Source organism: Molossus molossus, unplaced genomic scaffold, assembly GCF_014108415.1.
Source record: "Molossus molossus isolate mMolMol1 unplaced genomic scaffold, mMolMol1.p scaffold_m16_p_1, whole genome shotgun sequence".
Lineage (NCBI taxonomy): Eukaryota > Metazoa > Chordata > Mammalia > Chiroptera > Molossidae > Molossus > Molossus molossus.
In genome coordinates this window covers 120,165,165-120,184,942 of record NW_023425344.1, presented here as the reverse complement: position 1 = coordinate 120,184,942, position 19,778 = coordinate 120,165,165, and the positions used below count along the sequence as shown (strand labels likewise).

General features: G+C 52.4%; 1 protein-coding gene across 1 annotated transcript in view; it reads right to left on the bottom strand.

The window, feature by feature from the left end:
* The window catches only part of CCDC33 (coiled-coil domain containing 33), a 120,823-nt gene that overhangs the window by 93,135 nt on the left and 7,910 nt on the right, over positions 1 to 19,778 (bottom strand). The window contains 1 exon segment of the mRNA XM_036272295.1: positions 497 to 644. Within this exon segment, the coding sequence (XP_036128188.1) occupies positions 497 to 644 (148 nt within the window).

The window sequence follows — 19,778 nt, the reverse complement described above, 5'->3', positions numbered from 1 at the left end:
GAGATGGTCATGAGTACCTTACCCCAGGATTGGTAGGTTGGGGCACCCAGAGTCTGGGAGAGGCAAGCCCCAGGTTTTCTCCTCCCTTTGACCACCCCCATTCCCCGCAGAGCCTAGCCCAGGCCTCTGCATCCAGGAATCCTGCCCGCTGAGGTCAAGTTGTGGCCAAGCCCTGAGCAGCGAGCTGTGGGATCAAGGAGTGGCCCTTCCTTCCTTCCTTCCTTCCTTCCTTCCTTCCTTCCTTCCTTCCGTCCGTCCTTCCTTCCTTCCTTCCTTCCTTCCTTCCCTAGCCCTGGTGAGCAGCTTCCATGTAGCCAGAAGATGCCAGGCCTCACATGTGCAGAGCCCCCAGCCCAGGTGTGATGAACTCTTGGCATTCTCTCTGGGCATCACAGTCCCAGTCCCGAACATTTGGGTGCTCATATTCCAAATATCCATACCCTGGTTTCTGCTCCAGTGGACACCAGGCCCCGACCCATTCTCAGAAGCTACTTACACTACCACGTAGGGCCATGGCTCAGAGCCACCTTTGCAGGCAGGGAGGTTGGTGGCCCCATGGAGAGTGACTGTGATGATCTCTTTATTGGAAGGAGACAGGTGGCTGATGACAGATTCCACAGTCTGGGTGGTGTCCAGGGGGTCCTCTGGGCCCTCGGCAACCTGTGGAGAGAACCAGGGCTGAGTTGCCTCTTCTGGTGTGGTTACCTCCCCTCCCCTCCCTCTAACTCTAGTTTTCTCATGGTCCTCTCCAACTAACTGTGTCTTGCTGTCACTCCCTTACCCAGTCTAGAACGACAGGTCCCAAAGGGGCAGTTGTTTTTGACCCCATTTTCTCCCTACCTCTGCTCCACAACCCACCTCTCTCCCAGTTTCCCTCCTGCCTCTCCCCCAGTCCTGGATCCTTCGCTTCCTGCAGAGTGAAATAGGCCACCTCACCTTTCAAGTCCAAGTCCAGTCCCACCGCTAAGCTGTTCCTTTTGCAGGTATCCTTGCCTGTAATTCCCAAATCCCTTCTACTTTTGAGGTCCTAGCAATTGGCCTTCTCTGTCTTTCCTGTAACCTTACCCCAGTTCACCTCAGATGTCCCCTGTACAGCGCTTTACAGTTTACAAAGGTTATCTATGGAGTCACCCAATGCATTAATGGAGATGAATGAATGTGTCTGTCCCAGATGCCTCATCCATCTTCAACCCAGAGAACCCTGTGGACCAGGAAGGAGGAGAGAGGTGCCTGCCCACACATGGCCTCCTAGGCTGGTTGCCTCAAGCAGACTTATATTCAGGGGTTCAACAACTCAATAGTTTGTGGATTCATGGCCCAAAGGACCATGGTGATGAGAGCAGCTGAGAGGAGACAGAAGCTGCAGCTTGGGGCAGTCAGGGAAGACAGCTGGGAAGAGGAGGCCTTAAAGGGTTGGGAGAACATGCATGGGTGAAGCAGGGAAGACAAGCCAGAAAGCAGAACACTGGAGCTGAGGCAGCAGAGTGGGAAGGGGAGAGAGCATCCTGAGACCCAGGACAGGCTCAGAGTGTCTCTGGAGACTTCAGGGAGTCAGGGGATGTGGCGAAACTGGGTGTTTTTTGGTGAGTAACAAGAAGGCAATTAAGAATCAAGTAAAACTCTGGGGTAGGGAGGGTGTGGACATGGGGCTGCGGTGACTTGGGGTATCCTGGTCCCCCCTCTGCCCTGAACCACTCACTCTCTCCCAGTGCCTGGACTTGACATTGACACAGTTGACCCAGATTAACCTGGCAGGAGGCCACCCCCACCTTTCCTTTGTCTTGCTGATTGATTGGCCAAGGAGGGGCCCTCCTGGCTCTGAGAGAGGACCAGTGAACCTCTTCAGATTGGAAATGGGGCCCCAGGGAGGGGGACACTGCAAGCTGACCCTCTTATCTGGAAAGTTCAGTTTATCAAAGCCTGCATTTCAGGGCAGACCCTGGTAAGGTGGGGGAGTCCTCAGGATGGGAAGGATCTGTGGAGACCACTGAGAACAATGGCCTATTACATAGAGGGGAGACCCAGGATGGGGTGACAGCCCTGGCAGGGTGGGTCCTGATGCGTGTAAGGAGAGCTGGGTTTAAACCCCAAATCAGTCATGCTCCGAGAGTCTTTCCCCAGCTGGACCATGAGGGCTTGGACCAGCTAGGCGTCCTAGGGACATTGGCTTCTGGCTCCTGGAAGCCTCCAGGCAGAGGAACAGGAAGAGCTGTTACTTCATTCAGTTCTCACAACAGAGGTATGGGGTGACCACAAATGAGCCCCATGCTACTCCAGTTTTATCAGCTGTCCCGCCAGCCCCTCCTTCACACCATGTCTGGAATCTATCTTCACTGTCTTCACTTCGAGCACTCAGGTCCAAAACAATGGATTTCTGCACTTGATTCTTTTTTTTTTAAATTCTCACCCGAGGCCCTGGCCGGTTTGGCTCAGCGGTTAGAGCATTGGTCTGCGGTACAGAGAGACCCGGGTTCGGTTCCCGCTAAGGGCACGTACCTCGGTTGCGGTTTGTCCCCGGCCCTGGTTGGTCGCGCGGGTGGCAACCACTCGATGTGTCCCTTCACATCGATGTTTCTCTCTCTCTCTCTTCCTCTCTCTCCCTCTCGCTCTGTCTGAACAAAAAATGCAAAAATGTCCTCGGGTGAGGATAAAAAAAAAAAAAAATTCTCACCCGAGGACATTTTTCCATTTTTGTTCAGATAGAGCGGGAGGGAGAAAAACATCAAGGATGCACGACAGGGCCGAGGACAAACTGTAACCGAGGTACACACCCTTAGCGGGAACCGAACCTGGTCTCTCTGGACTGCAGGCCGACGCTCTAACTACTGAGCCAAACCAGTCAGGGCTATGCATTTGATTCTTAATCACTTTCTTGTTTCCCTCTGTCTCCCTTCTGCCCTGCCACACCTCACAGAGCAGCCAAAATAAACCTTTACACATTCTCTGCTCAACCCTGTCGTAGCTTCTTTTTTCATGCTGTTTCACAATACTGCAAGGACCTGGGAGCTCTGGCCCAGGAAACTGACCTCACCCTGGGCCCCTCGCCCACTCCCTCAAGGCATACTAGCCTCCTAGTGGTTTCTTGAACACACCAAGCTGCCTCCTGCCTCACAGCCTTTCCCTGGCTGTCCCCTTTGCCTGGCCTGCTCTTCCCTACCGGGTCATCCCTGTGGCTTGCTCCTTTACTTCCTGCAGGTCTAACTCATGGTCGGAAAGGCCTTCCTGGTACAGGCTGGTGCTCTTGCCTAAAAGCATTACTGCCTAGGAGGTGAGAATCCCATCCCCAGCCCCAGAAGTGCCAGCCCTACAAAGAGATCCTTCCCCTCCTTCTGGCTGAGGTGGGGGGTGTCACCCCTACTTCAGCACCCAGCAGGCCCTATCACCACCTGCAGGGGTCTTGTTACCCCTTCTCCCCCCTATTCCTCTTCCAGGCCAGGGTGGGAGGAAGGGGAGGGAGGTCTACAGAAGGAACCCCTGCCAAATGGAGGGGGGAGGGGAGGAAACAGCCACAGAGCCACCTCCTCCCCTCATGGTCGGAGATGTTGCCTTTTCAAGGTTCCACCCTCACTGCTCCCCGCCGCCCCCCACTCCCCAGCAGGTTGCTCTCCTGGTTTGGTGGTATAGGAGCAAGCCTAGCAGACTGGGGGTCCAGAGACCTAGGTTTTAGCCCAGCTCTGCCTCCAACTCTCTGCACAACATCTCTGAGCCTCAATTTTTCCACCTGGTCAATGGGTAAATCTGGAATGGTTTGTAATGCAGTCTTCCTGGTGATAGCCTAAGGTTCCTGCAACGAGGTCAGGAGAAGCAACTAAAATCCTTCCCACCCCCAGATTCCCAGGAGGAGGCTCCATTGGTGGCCCCAGCACCCTCCTTGCTGTGAGGACACAGGGCCTGTCACAAGCTCCTTATGGACCCAGAAATGAGGGCCCAGCTGAATGACAGTTGCCTAAGAGCTCTCACTGACTACCTGGGCAGCCCCAGAGCCCAACCACGCATTTTGCAGACCAGACCATGAGTTGTGTTCCCTCTCCATCCTCTACATTCTCTACCTCCTCCATGCCTCCCCATGTGGACAGCCTTCTGGGAAACACAGCTTGCAGGGGGTTGGAAAGGAACTGCTTGTGCTTCACTTCTGGGCATGAGACCAGCTGCCAGGCTGGTGCCTCCTGGTGAGGCCTGCAGGCACATGCCCACTGGGCAGTCTGAGCCCAGGGCCAGAGAGGCCTGGGACAGGGGGGAGGCCACGAGCGGGTTTGGTGGGCCAACTTTTCTGCCTTTCCCTGCATCAGGACCAGTGTCCTCTCCCCACACTCACCCTCCTGGGCCTGCATTGGAGAAATGATCAGGGAATAGAAAATGCATGTGCTGAGTTACATGTAGGGGAGCAAAATAAGCTGTGGGTAATGGTGACCCCCCCCCCATCCCAGTCTCAGTCCCCACAGACCCATCTGTGGGGTGAGATGAATTAACCCTGGAGGAGTTTTCACTTTTCTGAATATGCTTCCTGAAGGCTGACAGCAGAGCTGGGTACTTGCTCTCCATTGGTTAGTCCACCCAACAATGCTGGGGTGCAGACATCGGTGCACAACGTTTGCAGGTGAAGTTTAGTTCGTGTACAGAGCAGCCCTCTCAGCTCCTCCACCAGGGCCTGGCACACAGCAGGCTCAGAAGTTGCTAATTCTAATACCTTACCCTCCAGACAGTTTGCTTTGCCTTCAATAAGCCAGGATTAGCCAGTAAATGTCCCAAGGGACCTGGACAGCCTATTTTGGGGTGTGTGAGCTGGTGGGAGGAGACATGGGTGAGAGTAGGAAGATTGGACCCAACAGTGAAGAAGTTAATGGCCCATTGATTCAGCTTCCAGGGCTGGGGCTTAATTTGGTCCTGGTGGGGAGACAGACCCCTCTCTCTCTCCAGATCCTGTCCACTGCCACCCCTTTGCCCCAGCAACCTGGGAGGCAAGGAAGCTCAATTCTACCTCCAGAAGGGCCCTGCATCTGAAAGCTGGGGCCAGAGGAGGGGGTGCTGGCTTGGAGGCATGGGTTCTGACTGCCTCTGATCAGTAATATGGACAAGTTATTAGACTCCAGGGGCCTCAGTTTTCCCAGTTGTATCACAAGGGCTTTGGGATAAAAATGATCCCTCATGTTTCTTCTAGTTTCAGCCTCTAAACTTGCCTGGGAGTCATGGTGGCCACGATGGCTCTTTCATAGCTGAGGAAACAGGCCCAAAGATGGGACAGAAGGCACTTGCACGTACACCCAGGTGCAGGGCGGAGCTGGAAGTGGGGCCTGGGCTGGTCGCCCTCGCTCTCCGTCCCTGCACTGTTCCCACCAGCCTTTTTTGGCTGTAACTGGCTTTCTCCGGGCCACAGTGCATCCGCACACCCTCAGGCTCACAGCCGAGTAGCCAGCACTCATTGGTACCACCTAGACGTCGTGGAGCTTGGAGCAGGAGAGGCTTTTTAAATGACAAAAAAGTCAGAAATAAAGAGAAGGATTGGTAGATTTGGAATGAACAAAACCTATACCAACTTCTACAATGGTCCAAAATCCACCACAATACAAAGAAAAGACAAACAGGAAAAAATATGTGCAATTTATATAAATGTATGAATGTCCCTAATAAACCAAGAGCTCTGAAATCCATAAGCATTGCCACAATAAAGAGACATGAATGGAGGATTCATCAAAGAAGAAATATGAACATGTAATACTATATATACATTATGAACATCCTTATGGGAGATTCTGTTTCTCAAAGCTATGAACCAGCTTCTCCTTGTTCCTCCCACGCACATTCCCGGATCCCCCACCCAGCTTGGTGGGCAGCTGGCAATGAGCTTCAAGAACCAGTGGGCAGCTCAGGGTTCCCAGGTTGGGCCAGCCAATGCCTGGTGCCCAGTGTGTGACTTACCAGAAGGAGGCTGCAGGAGGGAGGGTAGAGTCAGAGGAGCCAGCTGTGGGTGGAGCACACCGGGAACCGCAGACACCAACGCCAAGCGTAATGTGCATAAACCACACTGGGGCCTGCATACCCCTAGCTTTTTGGTTTATTGACCTAAGAGTGTAACTGCAAAGAGGATGCTCCCAAGTTAGCAAGTACCTATGTGTCCTTGGTCTTAGCTCTTTCTGTCATCCCTGTTTGTAAGTGACAGAGCCGAGGGCATGGGCTTAGCCTTGCCAGTTAGCAGTAGGTAGGGGAGCCCTGACATGGGACAATTTGCCTTTCTTTGCACTGAGATTCTAGTCTAGGCAGGGTCATGCTGCTCTCTCACAGCTGTTTATGAAGCACCTACTATGTGCCAAGCACTATTCTGAGTACTGGGGATACAGCAGTGACAGAAATAGACAAAAATTCCTTCTTCCCAGGCATTGGAGCCCCTGTGACCTAGGGCTGGGGGCTGGGCCAGGGCTGGGAGGGTGTGGCATAGTGTGGTGTGGCATTGCCAGGGTAGCAGCCTGGGAAAGTCCTGGAAGATCTCGGAGGGTGATGGTGAGCCATCTCCTTGGGCTCTCTGAGCCTCTGTGACCCCAGCAACAAGAAAGCAGAAACTCCTTTTCAGGTTGTGGAGGGTGAGACATCTACAGTTGAAGCTACATCTCACTCTGGGGGAGTCAGGCAGAAATCACCAGGTGACGGTAGTGGGATCTGAGAACACTGAGCATGCCACCTTTCAGATCCCACGTGGCCCAAGAGCACAGGACACCTGAGCTGGAAGAGCCCGAGAGATTGCCTCAGTCCTCATTTCACAGCTGCGAAAACTGAGTCTGAGAAGGAAGGTTTCTGTTATGATTTAGGAACAAACAAGGGACTTGGAGATGAATTCATGTGGTGCATGGCCCATGGCCCCAGGCCTCACCTTTTGCTTTGTCTGGTCCATCTTCTTGGAGGCAACAGTTTGGCCTTGTTTAACAATCTCGGAGACCAGGACCCGGTGTTTGTGGGGGATCAGATATAAGTCCTGACCAGACAGCTGGCCCGGGCACCTTCGAGTTTCTGAGGTGGTGAACAATGTGGAGCATCAGTGTGGTCTCAGGGGTGCCATACACTGGCCCTGTGCCTTAATGGGGAAAGAAAGTGGGAAACAGGGTGGTGGGAGCAGAAGTATGGAGTTTCTCAGCAGCCAGACATGCTGTGAGTAGAGATGCTGTGGGGAACCTGGGCCATGGCCTGCTGGCCAGAGGTCGAGCTGGGTAATTGGCTCCTGGCACCCCCCGGAAGGTAAAGCCAGGGACGGCCCTCTCTCTGCTCAGACCCTACTGGGTCACCTGGGCAACACTGTGTGATGTCATAGAACAGGCAGAAGCCACACAGACACCTATCCAGGTGAATCAAGAACCCTTCTTCTTATTCCTGGAGCTGTGTCCTGCTTGTTCTCTGAAAGTCAGTCCTCATCCTTCCTGGTCTGATGCCCCAAGCAGACCACCAGTCAAAGCTCAGCAACCACCCTGTGTGCCCAGTCCCCTGCTGGTCACACTGAAGGAGAGGAGGAGAAGCTGCCCCGAAGGAAGTTGCAATTTGGTTGGTAAAACAGCTATTTCTTTTAAGGAATCTGTGGCCATCCTGCCTCTTTGGGTGTCTACAGACTTCCATTTGTTTAATAATAAGAAATACAAAGTTCAAGAGAATGGTTTCCTCTTGGAGTGTGGGTGGGAAGGTAGGGGAGAGTATTGGGAATATGTGGATCTGTTATTATGATGTTGTCTCTTAGATTGGGTGATCAGTTAATGGATGTTAATTATATTATTGAAAATAAATTATAACTAACTAAAGAGGATCATGTAAGGGTCAACAGTGGTTCTAGGGTGTGGACCAAGGATTATGACTAATACAATTCTGAGCTCCACAAGAAGCTATTACAAAGATGACCCTTCTTATCTTTGGCACTACCACATGCCAGGTATGGTTCTAAGTGCTTTTACATGTGGTGAGATGGCAGAATGCTGGTGACTGGCCCTTGGCCGGGAGTGGGGTCTGTTCCATGGGGTGAGGTATGAATTGGACCTCAAAGGAAGATCAGGAATCCTGGGCAAGCAAAGGTGAGATTTGGGGCACTGGGTGGGGTTGAGAGGTATCTGGGAGATCCCTGTAGCCTGCCTCATTCTTCTGCCAGCTGTTTTAGACCCCATGTTGAGGGTTCTTCCCATTTTCTTTGGTTTGGGGACCATGAGCAGGCCCACCCAGGCAGCAGGAGGGAGGAGCCTTCCAGCTTCTCCGTCCACCCCTCTACTCCAGACAGAGAAGCAGGGAAGAAGTGGTTCTCCCCAATTTAGAGACAGAAAAACTGAGGTCTCACCTTTGTTAGAAGGACCTGCTGAAGTCGCCTGATATTGGGTATGGAAGCTGGGAGGCCCACTCCCAGTTTTCCTGCCTCCCGGGCTTGCTAAGGGTGGGCCCACCTGTAACCGGTCAGCATGCACAGAGAGGGTCTCAGTGGATCCTTCCTTAGTCGCCCTCAAGTGCTCCCCCTTCCTCTCAGTCATGAAGGCTACAGCAGCAGGTTGGGGGTGGGGGAGCAGTGCTGTGCCTGCAGGAGCCATTCATGGCCCAGTTCAGGGTGGGTGCAGCAGGGCTGGGACAGGCCATCGGGCACTTTGGGAGCAAACTTTAAGAAGGCGCTGGCCCTCAGGGCTCTGTCAGCCCTCCTGCCACCACAGCTCCTTAAATTCTGTGCCCTAGCTTTCTTGCTTGCCTCACAGTAGCTCCTGCCCTTCCCTGCAGCTCCTCCCAGCACCTGAGCCACCTCCCTAGGGCCACCCCTGTGCTCCGGGCTCCCACCCAGCTGCCCTACCTGGCATCTGCGCTTTCTGCTATTGCAGTCCCCAGCCGGCTGGCCTTCCTGCCTGGGAGGAAGATAAGCGGGGCCTTGGTTCCAGGCGGGCTGGCTCCAGAGTGCTAGTGAGCCCTGCTCACTCAGCAGTCACTGCGAGGGGGCCTTCCCATCACCTCACTCACCGGCTGCCCAGCTTTCTGGACACACTCTCCTGTGCCTCACTGACCTTCCCTGACTGCTTCCTCCTCCCCAGTGAGGGGCTGAGAGCCTGGGGGCTGTGTGGCTTTCCTACTTTAACACCGTGGACCACAGCTACTATACCTGCCTCCTCCTTTTCCAGGAGTGGGGCTCTGCCTCCCCCAACCAAGGGAAGTGAACCTGCTCCCCAAATGTCCAGAGGAAATTCCTGCTCCCCTGCCCAGGGGCTGGCCCCAAGCTCTGATGGCTCAGGGAGTTTCCAGTGTTGAGGGGAAGCAGGTAATGATCGATCTCACAGCTAATAGGTAACCCTGTCCCTCCCCCCAACTCCCTTCCCCAGGAGAAACCACTGGGAGTGGCACCATTTGGTGGGGCCAGGAGTTAAACAACCCACAGCAGAGAGGAGGGGGGCAAGCTGCCTGAATCTGAGGCTGGCTCTTGGGAAGGAGGGGTGCTGCTTCCTCCCTGGCTTTGCGCTGGGCTGGGCAGACCTGTGTGGCCCGGCTCCTGGGGAAGCAGCCCTTTGGCCTAACTCCATGCAGCAAGTTCCGGGGCAATGTGTCTCCCAGAGCCCACAACTCAGCCTTCCTTCCTCCTTAGTCCAGTCCCACGCCTTATAACAATGACACCCCTCCCCACGACCCACTCTTCTACACACACACACACACACACACACACACACACACACACCCTTCCCCTCACTTTCTTTTAGGCAGCAGAATTGGGAAAGGGAAGGGATGAATGAGGTAGGAAACTTAGTGTGATTTTGTACTAAAAGGCAGCTCACAGCTATGTGATCTTGGTTCAAAAACCTAACCCTTTCTGAACTTTAGTTGCCTTACGCAGTGGGGAACGCAGTGCTGCTCTGAGGACTGAAGGAGGAAAGGCAGGGGGAGCACTAAGCTCTGGTATTCAGTTAAGTGTTCCCCAAATGCTTGCTTTTTCCTGCTAAGCAGCCTTGGACTTGGCAGCTTCTCTGCAGCATAAATGGGCCAAAGCAGCAAAGAACATCTGCAGAGTCAGTGCACATCTCCACCCAGCTCAAACCATACCAGACACCCCACTCCTCTCTCCCTCTTCCCCAGACCCACGCTGTCCCCCGCTTCCAGGCTCGTTTCCCCAGCCACACCTTTCTCCAGGCAGTTGCCTCACCAGAAATATCTCCTTTTGTATCTAAATTCAATCTGTCCTTAGGATCCAGCTTAAGACACTTCATCTAGAAGCCTTCCTGACCCTTTTTGTGTCCTGCACTGATTAATCTTTTTTTGTTGTCCACAGTGACACCTGTCTGTGTCTGTGCCACTGAATTCTCTCTGAATAGGTAACCAATCTGATGCAGTGGGTGGGACCTGGCCATGTCCCTGCCCCTCCCCTGATTTTTGATAGTTGTCAACTGAGGCAGTTGTCTTAGGCGGTCTCTGTGCTCCCAATGCCATTTGCCTGCAGCCCCAGTGGTATATACAACAGGTGCTTGCTTGGTGGCTGAAGGATGGCAGATTCTGGGAAGGTCCCCAACTCCAGTGACAGCGATGAGGGCACAGCCGCCTGACCAGGACCTTTGGAGCGGCTCTGACCTCACAACAGCTATGAGACTCCACCTGGAAGTTTCTAGAGAGATCTGGAGAGTTGGCTCTGCCTTGTGCTTCAAGTATGGTTCCCCCTGGGCCCCCCAGTTCACACCCCACTCCTTAAGGCTGGGCTGAGTTTGGGCTGTGGCCAGAGCTCTGCTTGGGGCTGTGGGGGGCACTCTAAACCCCTATCTCTGTGGTTCTGCCCCTCCCACCTGTTCTTCCTGTCCTGAGGCCTTCCCATGCCTAAGCAGCAGCCAAGGACTGACTGCTTCCCCAAGAGAGTTCAGATTGGTGAGCAGAGTGTGGCTGGAGGTGCAGCTGTCTCTTCCCCTCTCGCCCATGGTGCTGAGTGTCTCCCATTTGTACTGCGGATCCTTCTCTATCTTCTCTACCCTGCTCTGGTCCCCTGGAGTCTGATCACAGCTGACATCAGTGGGTTCTGGTTCGGCTGGGTTTATGGGAGGGCCAGCAATAATCTAGGAGGCTCTGTCCTAGCCGATTCTCAGAGTGGGCTGGTCCCTCTCCACACAGCTGCCTCCGGGCTTGTGGCCATCATTCCTCCTCATGCCTGTCCAGGCCTAGGGGTGGTGAAGGTTCCTTTTACTAGCCCCCCCGGGTACTGCACTCTTTCTCTTGTTTTTCTTAAAACTCACCCTCAGCTTTGCAAAGAGTCCCTCTATTAAACTCCCTTCAAATGACCAAGTTTAAATGCCTTCTTTTCCCCACCAGGCCCCTGGCTGATGCAGCCGCTGTAGGAGCCCCTGTCTGTGGGCCTGAGAGCTCACTTGATATACTGGTAGCCCCCATCACATTGCCACCAGCACCTTCACACCCCACTAGCATTTAGTGAGCACTTACTATGTGCCAGGCACTGCAGTCTCGTTTAATCCTCACATTCCTGCTCCCCAGGAATTATTGTTGTTTCTCCCTTAAGATCAAGAAAAAACAGATGTTCTGAGCAATGAAGGGACTTGTCCAAGCTTTGAAGCAGCAGAGTTGGGATTTGAATCCAGGTCTGTAGCTCCAAAGCCTGTGATCACAACCACCAAAGCATACTGTCTTTTTTTTTTTTTATCCTTACCTTAGGACATTTTGCATTCCTCCTCCGATAGAGCAGAGGAAGAGAGGGAGGAAGAGAAAGAGAGACATCCACGTGAAAGAGATACATCAAGTGGTTGCCACCCACACGACCCCAATTGGGGCCGGGGACAAACTGCAACGGAGGTACGTGCACTTAGCGGGAACTAAACCCAGGACTCTCCAGTCTGCGGGCCGACGCTCCAGCCCCTGACCAAACTGGCCAGGGCTACTGCCTTTTTCTTTAATTCCAGGCTAGAAGTGAGACAGGCTAGAAAGCGGGAAAAGAGGTATTGGGAAACTGAGACAGTTAAACAGCAGTTTGCTGCCATCTAGTAAATCCTATCTTCTCTAAACCAAGGATACTTAAAAGTAAATGGTTTGCACTTCTTCCCAATCAGAGTGTAAATAGCTTAAATCACCCTTCTCAGGGAGACAGATAGCAGAAATCCAATTAGTGCCATTTACCAACCACAGCCAAGGACAGATGAAGTTAAGGGAATAAACCTCATTTTGGTACATCAGCATAAAACTGATGAATATTCTAGTGAGATCCTCCCCTAAGACCTCCCCTAAATGCCCAGCCTTTAAAAGCCCTCAAAACAAAGGTCCAGCCCAGCCAGTGTGGCTCAGTGGTTGAGCATTGATACATGCACCAAGAGGTCACCAGTTCGATTCCCAGTCAGGGCACATGCCCAGGTTGTGGGCCTGGTCCCCAGTGCGGGGCATGCAGGAGGTGGCCAGTTGATGTTCTCTCTCATCGATGTTTCTATGTCTCTCTTCCTCTCCCTTCCTCTCTTTCTAAAATCAATAAAGAAAAAATTAAAACAACAACAACAACAACAAATGAAGGTCTAGTGCACGCTCTTCCTCCCGGAAGCACCCCCATGCCTCCTCCTCTTCCCTTCTTCCTCCACAGGCACGCATCTCCTAAACTCTAAGAGACCCCTTGAGGTTTGCAACCAGGGGAGCAATGGGCAGCAGCAGTTTGTCCCAGACAACCCCCCCTGAACCTGTCCCAAGTCTCTCTTTTCTTTGACTTTGTGGTGAGCCAAAGCAGACCAGCCTAGGCTCATGTCCCCAGACCTTTCTTGTTTCACTGTCCCCAGCTTTAATAAATGTCCTTTAAAATTCACCTGGACTTGTACTGTGAAATCTTTCCTGCATGAAGTCAAGAACCCACACACTACCAACCTGGCCCTACAAAGACCCGCTCAGGGCCAGGTCCCCTTTCCAGTAACAACACTTCTCTTTTTTCACTCTTGAAACTGGGGCAACATGGAAAAGGTCAAGGGCAAAGATGAAGACCCCTGGCCTTTTGACTCTGTGATAGTGCAGCCCACAGACCCTAGTGTCAGTGGAGAGGGAAGTGGAGCACCCTGAAGGTGCATTTGGCACTGTTGGGCCGGACTCTTTTAAGCCAGGGCAGAAGCCAGGGTGTTTAGAGGAGGCCATTCTGTTCTGCACAAATGGGTGGTGAGTTGTTTGGTGGGCATCACAGTGCCCTGGAGCTGTGACTGAGATCACAAATGAGAACTTGCCTCCAGTTCCACTAAGCTCCTTGGATGCAGGCTGCCTGCAGGCTGAGTGGGCCAAGGTGAGATCCTGAAGGTGCTGGGGTGTGGAGTGGGAGCGGCCCCTCTGACCTTCCTTTGGTCCCTTATTGTGCAAAGGTGATCTGATCAGATCCTGCATGTGCCTCTATGTGTTGTCATTTGTACTTGATAGTCCCGACCCTGTTCCTGCACCTAGACTAGGAATGATCAGTCTGGCACAACACTGTCATGTGGGGTAGCAAAAAGATATGACCTTTTGAAATCCTCCAGGCTCAGCTTTAACCCTGGCTCTGCCAGGCCTCTCAGAGAGCATCTGGGCAAATTCCTTGATCCCATGGGCCTCAATTCCTCATCTGCAAAGCGGCAAGGATAATCGTACCCGGCACGGGCACGGAGACCAGGTGAGAAAACAGGTACCTGGCACATGGCAGGCAGCACTGAAGTGAGCTCCTCACTTTTATGCCAGTTTGTGCCAATCTGGAGGCCCTGTGGCCCAGCTTTGCTACAGGAGACTTGGGGTGACACTGTTCTCCTTCTTGGCTGGTAGCATGTCCATTTATTTGCTCAGCAGGGACATTCATTGATCGCCATGTTGAAGGAGCCTTCTCAGCATTTGGTAACCAGAGCTCTTGTTTGCAGCGGCCCAGGTCCCATAGTCATGTCATGAATCATTTTGCTAAAGATGCAAAGTGGCTTTTGGGAGTTTTTCTTTTGCAAAATTGATAACATTAACAAGGGATAAGTAATGAAAGCCACCTGCCCTTTCTTGCATGGGGGGCGGTGGTGATGGTAGAAGCAGCACCCTGCCAAGGTGGAGTGGGGAGGTCCACTCGGCAGAAAGTTCTGGGTGGACAGTAGGCTCAACTGCTTCCCGCACCTCTGCTCTTCCAACCCACAAATCTAACTGTCACTCCTCTGCTTCATTAAACACGGCAATAGGCCTCACTGCCTTCAGGAGACTCCTGCAGGCCTCTCGATCTGCTCACACAGTCCCTCCTGCCTTTTTGCAGCCAATCCCTGCCTCACACCCGCTCTCCGGCCATGCTCCATGCCTGTGGTGCCTGCATGGCTCTGGTCTTTCTAGCCTCTGACCTTCACATATGCTGTTCCATCTGCCTGGTCTGTCCTTTCTCTGCCAGGCTAAATAATCTGTGGTGCTTCTTCAAGACACAAATGGAGCAACCAGCAAATCTTCCCTGAAAGCTTCTCCCACTGCCCCCACCCCACGCATGGGTGCTGGATCCACAGCCCCTGGGCTTCCCCGTGCCCTGGCTCATGACCAATCACTGACTTTTCTGGGAGAGAAAAGTTTGCCTGTCTCCTCCAGGCAGGGCTGTTGCTTGGCACAGAGTCTGCCAGGCGGCTGCTCATTTGAGTGAATGAGATATGACACATCAGATGCCTTTCTCCTTACTAGTTCCCCAGATGCCCCCACTTCAGCCTGGGACAAGTGATACCTGCTCCCCAAATAGCCTTCCCTTCTCCACAGTCCAAGCCATTAGGGGCCTTCCCCCCACTTTTAAAGCATGAATAGTTGCTGTGTTGCACTTCATGGAAGCAACTAACAGTGATCAAGCACTTGCTATGCGCCAGGTACTATTGTATGTATTTCACACGTTAACACAGGTCTCACAACCACGCAGAGGTAGGTACTCCTGTCGTCCCCACTTTACAAATGAGAAAAAACAGGCACAACCAGGAGCAGAAGAGCCAAACTTTGGACCCAGGCCATCCCACTGCAGAGCCTGCCTTTGTAATCTTAGCCCTCTCCTTTACTGAGGTTTCTTGTGGGGAGTTCTGGGGTGGGGGAGATGGCCCAGAGCACCCCATCCCCAGGACAGAGCCTCAGGCCTCAGGGCTGGTTCTGCAGCTGGAAGGAGCCAGCAGGTCCTTGAAGCTCCAGTTGCAGGAAACTGCTCATTCAGGCCTGGATCCCTGACCCCTCCCTCAGATTCCTTGCTCAGCTAGACCCCTTGCCCACTCTATCCGCCCTCATCTCTACCAGAGAGCAGAGCCCCTGGCCCTAATCTCATTTGAGGTCATGAAATCGCATTTGCAGCATATTAATGCAACACTGAGCTGGCCTGGTCCTGCCTGTCTCCTAGAGGAGTGGAGCCTGGGAAGCGATCTCGTGGGGAGGCGTCTCCAGAACACCCGCTGACAAAAAGCAATTATGCTTTAAGAGGAAGATTAAAATAATATCCATCCCCCCCCCCCCCCCCCCCCCCCGTACCCACCCTGAGGACCTCAGCTTTACTGAGCCTCCACTATCCCCCAACCGTGATTCCAGGACCAGGCTTCCTGCTGGGCTGTGTGTTGGGGGCAGGCTCAGCCCTCTCTCCCAGGTTTGCCCCCATGGCCTGGCTCCTCCTCTGTCCCCATACTCACCGCCCTTTACCTCCCCCAAGTACCACACTCTCAAGTCTCTGGGTGTTTGCCTAAGCTGTTACCTCTGCCTAGAATTTAGGCTTCCAAGACTCTTCCATCTGGCAAGCTGCCATCCACCCTGCATAATGATCATAGCTAATATTTTGTGAGTATATGTATTATTTAAATTTACTACACATTTAATTCAACAATCGTGTCAGGGGAGTTCTGTCATCACCTCCATTTTATAGATGAAGAAAGGAGGCACAGGGAGGTTAACCTCCGCAGCCAGGAGGTGGCAGGGCAGGGGTGTCACCCTGTCACCCAGGGCAGGCCCAGCTACTTCCCCTCCTACATCCAATGACTGCAATGGTCTCACTGTGCTCTGTCTTCCTGAGAGCTCTGAGAGGCAGGCCTGGAAGAGTCTGGGCGTAGCAAATACTTCTTGTGCAGAAGAATCAATACACCCCCTGCAGGGCTAAGTATGAGTGTGGATGTATGTCCCACTGCCACCTCCAGCATGGCTCTATTCTGGAAGTCTTTGGAATCCCCTCTCCTCCAGGAAGGGCTCCTGGACTATAGTCAGGCTAGCATATTATTTAATCCTCACAACAACGCTACAAAGTAGGCATCATTATTCCCATTTTATAAAGGAGAAGACAAAAGGTCAGAGAAGTGAAGTGACTTGCTCAAGAACACCTGGCATGAGGCAGAGCAAGGATCTGAATTCAAGCCATAGTCCATGTTTATTCACTGCAACTTTTTGGCTGTAACTCACTCTTACTCCTCAGGGTGGGCAAGGGCTTCATTCTGGGGTTATTTATGCAACTTTTTTTTTCTCAGTGTCATCAGCCAACTCTGGTGGGCCAGAGGGTTTGCCTGGGGACTCTGACACATTGACAGCCCCAACCCCATCCTCAGTCCTGTTCCCAAACCAGCCAGGACACTGAGCACTCTTTGTTAGTGTTGGCTTAACATCGAGCAATCTTTCTTGACTGGACTTGGCACGATATGCGACCACCAGACAGAAGTCCATTCCCCTAAACTGCTTCCCCATGATCCTCTCACAATGCCTAGAAAGCCCATTAAAATATGAGTCTCCCTGGGAAAGACTGCCACAAGTCACTCCCACCTCTGAGTTGACTACCTTATCAGAAAAACCAAAATATATGACGGAGACTTCGATTCCAGCCTGGCTTTGCTCTTGACTCAAGAGGAAGCTGTTCACCTCCTCCAGAGGCTTATTTCCTGCTTCAGAAAATGGACATCATCAAGGCTTCCCTGACCACCTCCCTCCCAAGACCCATATGAAGGCCAATGGGCTCTGTAGGCTTTCCTTTTGCCAGCCTGGCTCAGAGCAGTCTGGGATAATAGGGAATGGCAGCGGACTCAGAGCTGGAGTTGGCACCTACCCTCCACCCCCTTGGCATCCCTGCAACTCCCCACCCCACAAAGGTCTCTCTACACATCATTCTTTCTCCCAGCAGCTGTCCCCTCACATACCTCTCCATTCTTGCTTCCATACCACTGCCTTCTCCCCTGAAATCTCTCTCCTCAGTCTCTACTAGAACCCTACCTGTTCCTTGAGGCAGGGCTCAGATGTCCCCTGACATTCGTGAGGTGGGTTTTAATGAACTGAGCAATGTCTCGGCCTCTTGCTTAGCTGAGCCTCTCACCTCCCTGTCAGTAGTCACTGCTCTGTCCATTGTACAGATGAGGAACTTGAAGCCCAGGGAGGTAAATGATTTGCTTCAAGTCATATAGCTTGCATGCAACCATGAATTGGTATCCCAAACCAGGGTCTTTTGAACCGGTTTTTCTACAGCCGCCTAGCTCATGCCTATCATGCTTCCCTAGCCCTCAGAGCCAGCTTGGAGACTCATTGTCTTCCAACTCCTCCTACTTCCTCTCCCTACCCAGCTTGGCAGTTCCCCAAACGCTGGGGTGTACAGCTACCTGGCTTAGTGCTGAGGATGTGGATGTATGTATGTATGGATGTATGGATGTATGGATGGATGATGGATGGATGATGGATGGATGGATGATGGATGACCACCCTGAGCTGATGGAGGTTGGGCCATGGGACCCCAGGGCAGGCTGTTCGATCCAGATGGAGGGGTATCCTCCACTTATTCTCATCTATCCCGAGCCCAGGTACTCTTCAGAACCAGTTCAGGGCCCAGGTTTGGGTGTTTCAGCTGACTCTTGACAGGCCAACCACCTCAACAGGACCAGGGCGGGCTGACTGGTGCTGTCAGCCTTCCTTCCCCGCTGCCTATCCTGATCTGCTCTTAGACTGTTATTAAAGATTGATTATTAAAGATTGGTTTTGCGTGGTGTTTTAATTTCACCTTATACATCACACATACCAAGTTCCCAAAGCCTCTTTTGGTAGAGGTTGCACTTAGGGGTTTGTACGGGAATGAAGCCAGGAGGCCAGGAGGGACCCAAGCAGGTGAGGGTCTGTGTGTGGGATGGTGTGTGCTCCATATGTGTCCACCAGTGAGTCACTGTGAAGCTATCTTTGTGACTGAGTGTCTCTGTCCAGGATGTGGTAGGTATGAGCATAAACGCATTATGTGTCCTGTGTATTTGTGCATCTGTGAGGGTGGCTGTGTTCTGTAGTGTCTCTTGGGGCACATCCATCATCCAGGGGTGTAAATGAGGAAGAAAAGAGGGAGATGACCCAAAAGGTGATGAAAATTGGACCCTCCCACCCCATCCCCTTCCTTCTTTCATTATGAAGGTAATTTCAAGAGATGAGAAGGTCGCAATAGTTCCCTCCCCTGGAGTCCATCAGGCGCTCATTGGTGCTGGGCCTGAGCCGGCTAGAAGGACTGCAAATACAGGCATCCCCTCTCTCCCCATCTCCTCACCACACACACCGCATATTCACACACAGGGCCTCCAGGAAATGTGAGTGGGGTGGGGAAGGCAGCCTGGGAGGGGCCGCAGGGCCATCTGGTATGCTCAGTTACAGCAATCTGCTAACAGAGCCTCTTCCCAGACTAGCATCCAGGCTGGGCCAGACTTCCCCACCCACAACCTGGCCCTTGAGCCCCAGAGACAATTGGACTCACAAGTTCTCAACAGCTCTCCCCTGGGAGGCTGGCTAAGCAAAAAGAAACAACATATTTTCTAAATGCAGAAACTGAAGCCCAGACCCATCTGCTTTGCCCAATATAGACATTTCAACTCATTACTAGAGTGGCAAGCATTAATAAACACTTCTTGCAGGGCAGGACTACTCTAAGCTGGCTTATTTTCAAACCAGACAATAAATGGGTCCAGGCTGCCTGTCCCTACTTGAGCCAATTAAGCAGAGACAAGATTGAATCGTTTATGAGCGTTTATTTCAATGCTGCCAGCAGTGTGGGAGAGCAGCGGGTCATCCCGTAAAGTCTGCTCTGCCCTCCTTGCTAGCCAGCCATTTATAAAGGCTAGAAAGACAAAGACTATGAAAGAAAAGGGCAGGTAGGCAAAAAGAAAAAAATGGGTAAAGTGGTTACAGGCGATCACAATCACGGGGAAGGGATGTGGGCTGGGGATTGCAAAAGGTGGTTGCCAGTGTGTCACCTCTGGGGTTCCAATGCTCCAATAACCGGGTCATTAACCTTTCCATGATGTCAGCAGTTGCCCCTTGTTCTCAGATATGGAGAATGGACAGAATTTCTGAGGTAATCTCCCAAAGTGTACAACTCTCAGCCTGGTCACAATGGGTTTTCTTTAATCAGAACAAAGCAATCACGATTAATAGAGCAAGGATGTTTAACATTTCTTATAACAAGGCTGGTGCCCCACTATGATTCATTCTCTATTCTTTTATTCTCTCCCGCCCCTTTCAATTTCACCCTCCTGGCAATAGAGGATACAGGGATTGCTTTCCCCCACAGTGTAGATGGGGAGACGGAGGCTGAAGGACGTTACCTAACCTGCACAAAGTCACACAGCTACTAAGTGCCAGAGACTGATCTGAACCCAGGTCTACCTGACCCCAGTGCACCTGCTTCTCACTGTAAGCTGGCTGAACCCCAAAGCTCTCCTACCCCCCACCTGCTGAGTTCCAGGCACTGCCCTGAAAGGACTCCAAAGACGTATGTAGACAACTTGGAAATCAGGCAGGGTAGGGGTGAAAGAATAGGCTTGGACAAGGAGAGAAATATGGGACTCCCACAATTTATGTAATTTCAGGTCTATCCACTGTGCCCAAGGCCTTCTGAAGTCTCCTTCAGA